Genomic DNA, 11324 nt, shown 5'->3' with positions numbered 1-11324 from the left:
CCCACTAGGAAAAGATAGAAACAGACTGGGAGTATGGATTGGCCTGCCAATGACCATGTCTAGTGGAGAAGCAATTACACAAGCCAGACCTTCCACCTTCTGTACCCCATACTCCCAGAAGGATTAAGAATAGAGAAGCTTTCAATGGAGGGGATAGGATGTGAAACTCTGGTGGTGGGAATTGTGTAGAATTGTACCACTCTTATCCCACAATCTTTTTAATCATTATTGAATCACTAATAAAATAAAAAAATATTAAATTAAAAAAATCCTTATTTGTCAGCATAGGGGCACTTCAGAGGACAGAGTTAACCATTTCAAAAGAAAAGGACAACACAGAGTGATACTGATTCATTGCAATTTTAAAAATTTCTCATATTGATCCCCAAGAAACTCTTCAAAAATGATTCCTGGAAGACAAAGGTCATTACTACATATTTTTTAATATTTATTTAGTTGCTTACATATGAGAGAGTAAAAGAAAGCACCAGGGGGGCAGGCGGTAGCGCAGGGGGTTAAGCACACAAGGCACAAAGCGCAAGGACCAACATAAGGACCCCATTTTGAGCCCCTGGCTCCCCACCTGCAGGGGGAGTCGCTTCATGAGTTGTGAAGCAGGTCTGCATGTGGTCTCCCCCCCCCCCCCCCCCCCCCCCCCCCCGTCTTCCCTTCCTCTCTCCATTTCTCTTTGTCCTATCCAACAACAATGATCAAACAACAAGGACAACAAAAGAGAAAAAAATAGCCTCCAGGAGCAGTGTATTTGGGGTACAGGCACCGAGCCCCAGCAATAACCCTGGAGGCAAACAAAAGAAGCATCAGAACATCTGGCATTTGTGATATGGAGGCCAAACTCAGGGCCTCATGCCTGGTAGTCTATTACTTTATTCGCTGCTCCACTTCCCCAGCTACCAAAGATTGATATTTTATATTAATTTACTAGGGTCACCGTAACAGAACACCACAGACTAGGCAGTTTAAACAACAGAAGTTTATTTTCTCATAGAGCTATAAATCCAAGAGAAAGAAGTCCATGATGGGACTGACTGATGGTGCACCTGGTTGAGCGCACATGTTAAAATGCACAAAGACCCAGGTTCAAGCCCCCGGTCCCCACTTGCAGGGGGAAATCTTTGCCAGTGGTGAAGCAGTGTTTCAGGTGTCTCTTACCACTCCCTCCCCTCTCAATTTCTGGCTGTCTCTATCCAATAAATAAATAAAGATAATACCAGAATAAATAAATAAATAAAAAGGTCTATGGGTTCAATGGTTCGATTTCTTCTGAGGCTTCTCTGGCTGATCTGCTATTTCTCATGTGGCTTTTACTGGCCTCTGTGTGTCCTTCAATATCCTTTTACAAGGGCATCAGTTAGATTGGCATAGAACCTACCCTAGAGCTGTCATTTGAACTGGATTCTCTCTTCAGAGTCCCTGTCTTCTATTCTGAGACACAGTGGACCAGGATTGAAACATAGAATTTGATAGTAGTGTTGGTGGTGTGGGGCTGCAAGGGGTTGGAGGGCAATTTAGCCTGTAATGTCTGGCACCAACCTGAACTAGTGAGGTGTGCAAAGTAATAAAGAACCTAGGGGGTCGGGCGGTAATGCACCAGGTTAGTACAAAGTGCAAAGACCCAGGCAAGGATCCCAGTTCGAGCCCACCTGCAGGGGGGGAGGTCACTTCACAAGTCACGAAACAGGTCTGCAGGCGTCTATCTTTCTCTCTCACTCTCTATCTTCCCCTCCACTCTCAATTTCTCTGTCTTATCCAAAAACAAACACACACAAGAAAATTGAAAAAATGGCCACAGGAGCAGTGGATTTGTAGTGCCAGTGCTGAGCCTCAGTTATAACCCTGGAGGAAAAACAAACAAAAAACACAACCCCTCCTTTTATTTTTGATAGGAAAGAAAAAATTGAGTGTTGGGGAGAGGGAGAGAGGGAGAAAGAGAGAGAGAGAAAGGGAGAGAGAGAGAGAGTCTTGCTTCACCACTTGTGAAAATTCCCTTCTGAAGGTGGGGGGTGGAGCTCGAACCTGCATTCCTGCATCCTTGCACATGGTACTGTGAGCACTCAACCACTGTGCCGCTGCAGTTCCCACAGCATCACTTACTGTCTTACATTATCAACAGTGGCGCTGTCAGTTTTGAATACAGATAAATATGAACTTCTCTTTCACACCCACACATCCCTAGAGCCAAGGATTTTCTCCTACCACATAACTGTTCTTGGATTAGCTGAAGCTTCTCTTAAATGAAAAGTGGACAGATCATAAGCTTTGGTGTTACAGCCAAGTCTCTGTTATCTTAATATCCTCTTAAAAACAGCACTTTCCCAAGGTTGCAGATATAGGTTAATTATTATTTCTACAGCTATCTATATTTGTATATATTCCCCCTCCTCTTTTTGTTTTTCCTATGGTCCCATCTTCTCTTCCTCTCCAAGTCACATACACACATATTACTACATCCAAATGTCTCCTCCCCTTTCCCCTTTCTCTCTCCAGGTCCTCATGGAGTTGGAGTTCAGAGCCCTCTGGCTATTGGACCTCCTACTATTTCTTCCCCACGGGGAGTGTGGATCAAAATTATTTGGGGGGTGAAGAATGTGGAGGGTCTGGCTTCTGTTACTGCTTCTCTGCCGGACATGGGCATTGGCCAGTTAATCTATACCCTCAGCCTGTTTCTATCATTCCCTAGTGGGATAGGGCTCTGGAGAGGTGAGGTTTTGGTACACATTGGTGAGGTTATCTGAATATCCTCTTTTTTATAGCTATGGATAGTTAGGATCATTTGGCCTTTACTAGGTAGCCTTCTCAACTGACTTAAAGAACTTTGATTGGGGTGGGGGTGGCGTTGGGCAGGTGGTGATGCACCTGGTTAAGCACACGGGTTAACAAGAACCTGGTCTTGAGCCCATGCTCCCCACCTGAAGGGGAAGATGCTTTATGAGCAGTGAAGCAGGCCTGCAGATGTCTCTTTTTCCTCTCTCCCTCATTACCTACCTTCCTCTCTCAATTTCTCTCTGACCTGTCAAATAAAATAGAAAGAAAATAAAAGGGGGAAACAATGGATACCAAGAGCCAGCAAATTTATAGTACTGACATTAACCTCCAGTGATAACCCTGATGGCAATAATTTAAAAAAAAGAAAGAAAGGAAGAAGAAAGAAAGGAAGGAAGGAAGGAAGGAAGGAATAAAGAAAAAGAAAGAAAGAAAGAAAGAAAGAAAGAAAGAAAGAAAGAAAGAAATCTGATGAAGGTGGTCCAGGAGGTGGCGCAGTGGATAAAACATTGGACTCTCAAGCATAAGATCTTAAGTTTTGATTCCCTGAAGCATATATACCAGAGTGATGTCTGTTTCTTTCTTTCTCTCTCATCCTATTTTTCTCGTAAATAAATAAATAAATAAGTAAATAAAATCTTTTAAAAAATCAAAAAAATTGATTAAGATAGTGTGTTTCTCAATCCTCCTCTTTGAAGCTCCTCCTCCTCCTCATATTCTGGCCATAGATAATTTTGTGCTTTTCCCCTGAGTAGAACAGCCTTGAAAAACTTTGCTTTCCTATTCATTTTGGTCTATTATAAATAAATTCTGATTTTTTTTTTCTACAGGCACCTATGCCACCGTGTTTTATTTCAACTCTGCCTTGGGTTCCAGAGTCCAAGATGCTCCAGAAGTAATGGCAAGAAAATGCCCTCAAAGTGCTGGCTTATTCATCTCTTTTTCTTCCTCCCCTATCTTCCCCCCTTTTTTTGCCTCCAGGCTTATCGCTGGGGCTCGGTGCCTGCACTACGAATCCACTGCTCCCGGAGGTCATTTTCCCCATTTTGTTGCCCTTGTTATTGTTGCCAGTACTGTTGTTGTTGGATGGGACAGAGAGAAACTGAGAGAGGAGGGGAAGACAGAGAGGGGGAGAGAAAGACAGACACCCACAGACCTGCTTCACTTCTTGTGAAGCGACTCCCCTGCAGGTGGCGATCTGGGGGCTCGAACCCGGTTCCTTATGCCAGTCCTTGCGCTTTGCGCCACGTGTGCTTAACTTGCTGCACTACCTCCCAACTCCCCATTTTCCCTAACTTCTGATTCACTTTTTCAGATTTGAGTTCACAAATGAGTATGCCTCTGGGTTGCTGTGTTGGGCCAGACCTAGCAAACCTGACGGATCAATGTAAAGCCAGGCAAACATGAGCTCAGGAAATGGAAGAGTTCACCCTCCTGAGGGATGGACTTGAATACTCAGGGTTCATGTGCCTAGACAAGGAAACGAAAACTATTCAACACTTCCTCCCCAGGAAGTTGCACCAAGACCATTTTTTTTTCTTTTTACTGGGAAATCAGATCCTGTATCATGCTGAACATATTATCCACAGAAAATGGATCTTCTCATCATACATATCCTGCAGGTACAAGAAGCTTGTAGGGTCATAGATTGTCTCTATCACAACTGTGACAATGTAGGAACCCTAAGTGCTTTCCATACACATGGTTGCTGATAGCCACTTCCCTGGTGCACGTGATATATTTCTGTATCTTCAAAGATTGAAAGCCATTAATCATGCGAGGCTACTGCTGTCCTGTAAGGACACAGGGGTAGTTTGGTGATGTAAATGATAATCTTCAGTCCTACAAGAATTTCAATTTTGGCACCTGTAAATCTGGTGGATTCAGTCCACCCCCCAACCCTGATATTTCTGAGTTTGCCTATCTCTAGTAATATGAACGTTTACTTAATTAAGCAGAATTTTCCACTCCTCTAACTTTGCCAGATAGATGAGAGAACTTGCTTATGATTTTCAAGTCCTGAGCCTATAAAGAAAGCCTACCCACATCCCAGACTGCCTTATGCTTGTTGATGTCAGAACAAGCATTGTTGTGGGTAATCAGAGAAGGACATGTAAAAGAACAGTGCGCGCCTGACAGGATTTGTGTATCAGGGTGTTACAGTTTGCCAAAGTGTTCTTGAAAGTTAAATCTTGCATTACGTAACTTTTTACCACTTTCTTAAAAATGTTCCGGCTGGGTTGGTTGGCATTTTCTATGATTTGCCGCACTTTAGAGATAAGCACATTGTCAACGATTAGACCAAAATTTTCAGGTATTTTTGAATTGAAAAGGTCGAGTTGGGAGAGTAATGCCAAAGGCTAAGGCTGCACAAAGAAGCTGTTATTTTCGACATTTAGAGATGGTCTCTGCTTCAGATAGTCAGATGCTAGTTAATATTCAAAATCTTACAGTCCTTAAATATATGCCTCCATGTATAGAAACAACAGCAAGGGTGTGAAAAATTTGGAAGCATACATACAGGGCTGCTGAAAAGAAAAAAAAAAACAAAACAAAACTTCTGACCCCAGACTTACGGTTACTTGTTGTTGAAAATCCTATTATTACCTTTGCATCTATGTTGTTTGTCTACCAGGTACATTCCTTTGAATGCCATGAGGCCCATTTTTCAGGCTCTTTCCCTGTTACCAAAAGTAGGGCAGAAAGCTTGGATATTTCAGGGATTTCTGCTCGCAGGCAGTAGAGGGTTGTATCGCCACATGCGACTGCCCATAACTCTGACCTCTGGCTACTGCCCTAAAGGTCTGGAAGGTGTGCATGGGATAACTAGAATAAGCTCAGTGTCTCTCTATATTCCTCTACTCTACCAGCGTGACTATCAAAGGGGGTCTTTTTTTTTTTTCAAAGGGGGGTCTTGACTCAATGTCTTACAGCATCAAAAGAATCTACCTGATATAATGACATTTGGATAATGAGTTTTAAGCACTCTTACCATGATGCTTTCTCCCTTAGGAATGTATTCTGCTCTCGGTCTACGTGGTATATAACTGCCTGTTATCTGTACCTTTATAAAAACTCTTGGAAGCTTGACACGGAGGGGTAGAGACCTGACACTGTCCTAGCCAGAGATGTCCGATGAATGTGTTTCCACTTGACCTCTTCTGATCAACTGTGCAGCGACTGGCTGTGGTTATTTTTGCTCCATCCTGGAGCACATCTAATCTCAGGGCCCTGGCAACTAGCTAAGGATCTCTCTACCTGTGGTATCCGCCCCCCCTCCCCTGACCACTTTCTATACAGCTGTGAGCCTCAGCAAATGCCTGTCTTTCACTCACTGGGAACACGTGCTACTGAGTCAGTGGGGTGGAACTTCCCCACAAGGTGAAGGGAAGAGGCTTTTCTCTCGGGTTTGGTCACAAATAGGCCTCATAGTAGGTTATTTCCAAAGAGTCAATTTCCTCCTCCAATGGCTTATATGCACCAATTCATGGCAAATTCCACTTAGTTTTATTTCTTAAGCATTCACTATTAACTAAAAATATTCATATAGGAGTGAGGTGGAGTATGAATATTAACTTGGCATGTAGCTCTTAACTTTGTATGCAGAGAATTACAAACTAAAACATAGAAATTTAACTTTGCCGTCTTCAGCCAGGAATATAACTGCCTCGACAGTCTTCAGAATTTTTTCTTTTGTAGGAATTTTGATTGGGCACTAGGAAAATAAAGTCTGACTAGAAAAAAAAACAAAGTTATTTTTGGAAGAACTGCTTAGAATACATTATAAGATTTATAAAGACATTTTATGAAATGTGAGTCGCATACTCAATATGCACACCATTTACTTAAACATTTAAACAGCTTAGCAAAGGCTTGATTTTCCTAATATACCTATTTTCCACTAGGTATATTATTTTTCTTTCTATTTCTTCTTTTTTTTTTTTTGTTGCTTCCAGGGTTATTGCTGGGGCTTGGTGCCCACACTACGAATCCACTGCCTCTAGTAGCCACCCTTCTCTGTTTTATTGGACAGAACAGAGAGAAACTGAGGTGGGGGGAGAGAGAGAGAGAGAGAGAAAGACAGACATCTGCAGACCTGCTTCACCACCTGTGAAGCGAACCCCCTGCAGGTGGGGAGCCGGGGCTCCAACCCGGATCCTTGTGCCGGTCTTTGTGCTTCATACTATGTGCACTTAACTAGGTGTGTCACCACCAGATCCCCAGTATATTATTTTTCTGTGGTCACTTACAAAGACCTAGTATAGATAGCATAGTCCTCCAGGGGGTGTTAAATCTTCAGCAAAACTCCAACTTCACTGTCAGGCATTCAGATTCAGTTAGCAAAAGCAGACAAGTCTGTCCTCTTTCTCTCTGGGGTGAAAGAATTCTAGAACTTATATCTTTTTTTCACGAGACTAGGGTGGGCATGAAAGGCCCATCACCTGCCTGAGTCTAGTCCGGTCCTAACTGCTTTGATAGCCTTATACAGGTCTCATAACGGTAGTTTCTAGGTTCACAAGAGCAGTCTGTTTTCATTAACGCAAGTAGAATGACCTCATTGTTTTCTTGACCAATAAGTCACTCTGGTTTCCATGTTTCAAAGTTAAGCTTTTATTTGGTTTTAAATTAAAAAAATAAATTTCATTATTAAATAGTGAGATGGGTCTAACTAATGTCCAGATAATAGTTTACTCAGGAATATACCACCAGGGGTACAATTGAGAGGCGGTAGGAATCACCTAAACTAAAATTATTTGTTATGCTGTCATCTTTCTTAAAAGTTCAACAGTGGCATAGATTAAAAAAAAAAAAAACAAACAAACCTGTGATACAAAGTTTTAAATGTTTACAATGAATGGGAGAAGTAAACCACTTATTCTACTAAGACTGAAAACAAATTTCTTTCTTAATGCCAGTCAGTCTGGACACTATACCACAGTGCTAATGTCGTCAGGTTCATCTGCTTTCTTTTGCCTGCTTGGCAGGGATTTCAAGTATTCAAGGTGCCTCCGGGCATCCTCTTGATTTTGCCTCACATAATACACCACGTACGAGATCACCATGGTGAACCAGCCAAACATGGTGACTAACATGGCATAATCAGTAGTTTTTTTGGGGAGGTTACAAAGGTCTGCATCATTGGCAGCATTGAGAAATGGTCTCCCGGCATGCTCATCCAACACCGAAGTCTTACAGATCACATTGTGGGCTGTCTCGTGATTGGATGCCATGCTCCTCAGAACTTGCTGTAGAGTGCAGTCACAGTGCCAGGGGTTGTTGGCAATCCTGGCTCTGGCCTTCAGGTTATTGAAGGCATTTTTGTGCACACTCTGAATCCGGTTGTCAGACAAGTCCAGAGTCTGTAGAGTTTCTGCTACTCCTTTGAAGGCATGCTCATCGATAAACTCAATTCCATTTTTGGACAGGTTGAGAACTCTTAGTTGATGGAGGTCCTTAAAAATCTCATTGGGGATAGATGTGATCTGATTAGAATCCAAGTACAATAAGACAGTTTCAGGAGGAAGATCTCTAGGTATTTCCTTGAGATTTGCATTGCTACAGGTGACATTCAAACCCCCAGAGGAAGAACAAAGACAGCCCTTGGGACACATACTGGCAGAATGAAAGCACAGTATCATAAGAACAAAACTTTGTAGGAGGAGACACATGGAGAGGGAACGGGTTAACCACAGGTCTACCAGATTCATGCTGGAATGTCAGCATAATCACAAACCCATTCCTCATTTACTCCAACAAGCAAGCGTGGGAACAGTTCCGGTGCCGTCCACACCGTTGATTTCCTCCCTGGGTGGTTCAAAAAGCTGCAGCTAACACATACGTCTCTTCATTATTCCTGTCCTTGCTTGGGTACCTAAAGGAAAGGGAAGCAGAAGCAATTAGTTCTTTTGCAAAGGGATGTACACTGCAATTAAAAGTGCTCTCGGGCACCTGGCGTTCTGTGGGGGCAGGAGGGTTGGTTCTGTAGGTAATTTCCATCCACACCACTGGGACTTAGCTGCGTACTGGGAGTCTCCTGCTTACTCCCTGGTGCTGGCAGAGTACTGTCAATAAGGAACAACATTTCCGAATTATGCTGTCTTGTTTTTACTTGTGGAGAAAGAAAGCAGACAGTTCAGATTTCCCTCCTGTCTAGTGGTTCTCTCCATATCCTGAACTCCTTCTAAATTCTACAGCAATAAAATTTAATTATGTTTTTCCTCTCCATAAAAATACATGCCTTTATTTTTTATTTTAACATTTTAGTTATTTATTGGAGACCAAGAGGAATCAAGAGAGAGAGAGAGAGAAAGAGAGAGGGGGAAGAGAAAGAAGGAGAGAGAGAAACACCTGTAGTAATGTTTCATCACTTACGAAGCTTCCCCCTACAGGTGGGGACCAGGGGCTTGAACCTATGTGGCTGAGTATTGTAACATGTGCTCATCTGGTTTTTGTCTTTTTTTAAAAAAAAATTAATTATTGTATACAGATAGAGAGAAATTGAGAGGAGAGGGGTAGATAGAGAGGGATAGAGACAGAGACAGGGCAGAGAGAGCCCTGCTTCATGAACACTCATGAAGCTTTTCCCCTTTGGTTGGGGACCAGGGGCTTGAACTGGGGTCCTTGCACACTGTAGTGTGTGCACTTAACTAGGGGGGGAAGGTCATCACTAGGCCTGCTAAGTTGTTTTTTTTTTTTTTTTTAACCAGAGCATGCTCAGCTCTGGCTGATGGGGGTGCGGGGGACTGAACATGGGACTTTGGAGCTGCAGGCCTGAGAGCTTCTTTGCATAACCATTATGCTAACTGCCTTCCACCCGATCACCTGGATTTGTTAACTTGACCCCCATTAATGCAATTTAACCCTGAACTTGGACAGCAATGAGAAATGACAGTGATGTTTCATGGTTAATGATTACAGACAGGACTGTCTCTCATGGCTTTTGAATGAATAATCAATTTAAAATATTTTCTCTACAACATTTTATTTGAATTTATGAATGAATGCACTCTAGTCTTTTTAAAAAAATATTTTATTTATTAATAAGAAAAATAGGAGGAGAGAGAGAAAGATCTAGACATCACTCTGGTATACATGTGCTGCTGGGGATTGAACTCAGAACCTCATGTTTGAGAGTCCAATGCTTTATCCACTGTGCCACCTCCCAGACCACAGCACTCTAGTCTTTACTACAAAACACTGCCACTAACAGACATAAATCTGCAGAAGAAATAGTTCCTTTATGACTTAATTCCTTCAGATTACATATTTATAACATATTTACTAAATTCACAAAGGATTCTGTTTTTTAAGCAACAGTATCTCTTCCCCAGTAGGTCTTCACATGACACACATCTTCAGGCTATATATATATATTAAGAGGGGCTAGGTGATGGGGGGGTGGGTGGTAGCGCAGTGGGTTAAGCACACATGGCGCCAAGCGCAAGGACCGCTGTAAGGATACCAATTCAAGCCCTTGGCTCTCCACTTGCAGAAGGGTCAATTCCCAAGTGGTGAAGCAGGTCTGCAGGTGTCTATCTGCCCCTCCACCCCCGTCTGCCCCTCCTTTCTCAATTTCTCTGTGTCCCATCCAACAACAACAACAGCTATAACAACCACAACAAGGGTAACGAGGGCAACAAAAGGGAATAATGGCCTCCAGGAGTAGTGGATTCATAGTGCTGGCACAAAGCCTCAGTGATAACCATGAAGGCAAAAAAAAAAAAAAAAAAAAAAAGAGGGGCTAGCTGGTGACGCCCCAAGGAGCACACACACATCACCCTGTGTAAGAACCCAATTCAAGCCCCCAGTTCCCACCTGTGAGTTTTGGAGGGAAAGTTCTATAAGCTGTGAAATAAAATATAACATACATTATCTTTCATCTATTGGGTTGTTGGAAAAGTCATCATGTATTTGCCTTGAAAAATGAAACAAAACAAAATAAAAAAATACATGATGACTTTTCCAACAGTCCAAATACCTTCTTTAATATATATATATATATATATACATTGTATAACACACTATATACATATAATTTATAATGGTGTACAATATATAAATAAGCCCTATATTGTCATATGTTATCACGTGTAATATATGTTATTGATGTTAGAAGAGGTCTCATATCTGCAGAATTTAAGAGATATAAGCAAGGGTATGAACTTATTATGAGACAGAAATGAGAGAGGAGTATAAGTGAGATTTCAAAAACACCCTCTCTTGTTAAAGAATAGGAAAACACCCTCTCTTGTTAAAGAATAGGAAAACACCCTCTCTTGTTAAAGAATAGGAAAACACCCTCTCTTGTTAAAGAATAGGAAAGCTATCAGGGGGGAGATGGGATACAGAGTTCTGGTGGTGGGAACTGTGTGAAGTTGTACCCCTCTTATCCTATTGTTTAGTCAATAGTTCCTTTTTATAAATAAAAAATTAAAAAAAAAAACACCCTCTCACCAAGAGTGCATGGACATCTTCAGGAACAGTCCACAGAGGAGGGAAGTGGATGGAGGAGAGATTATGTGGCTGCCCAAGGTCACACAGCC

At 42.1% G+C, this 11324-nt stretch overlaps 1 protein-coding gene across 1 annotated transcript; it reads right to left on the bottom strand.

Moving 5' to 3' along the window:
- Positions 1-7368: 7368 nt before the first annotated feature.
- On the bottom strand, positions 7369-8655 carry LRRC3B (leucine rich repeat containing 3B). Its single transcript, XM_007517065.3, has one exon. The coding sequence runs from the start codon at positions 8487-8489 to the stop codon at positions 7710-7712; it is 780 nt and encodes a 259-aa protein (XP_007517127.1). The 5' UTR covers positions 8490-8655; the 3' UTR covers positions 7369-7709.
- Between the last annotated feature and the right edge of the window lie 2669 nt (positions 8656-11324).

This window comes from Erinaceus europaeus, chromosome 21 (genome assembly GCF_950295315.1).
Source record: "Erinaceus europaeus chromosome 21, mEriEur2.1, whole genome shotgun sequence".
Classification (NCBI taxonomy): Eukaryota; Metazoa; Chordata; class Mammalia; order Eulipotyphla; family Erinaceidae; genus Erinaceus; species Erinaceus europaeus.
Note: the sequence above shows the minus strand (reverse complement) of the source record. Positions and strands in the feature narration are given on the sequence as shown.

Excerpts from the sequence above, each read along its gene's own strand:
- LRRC3B (XM_007517065.3), bottom strand. The coding sequence starts at position 8,489 with ATGAATCTGGTAGACCTGTGGTTAACCCGTTCCCTCTCCATGTGTCTC.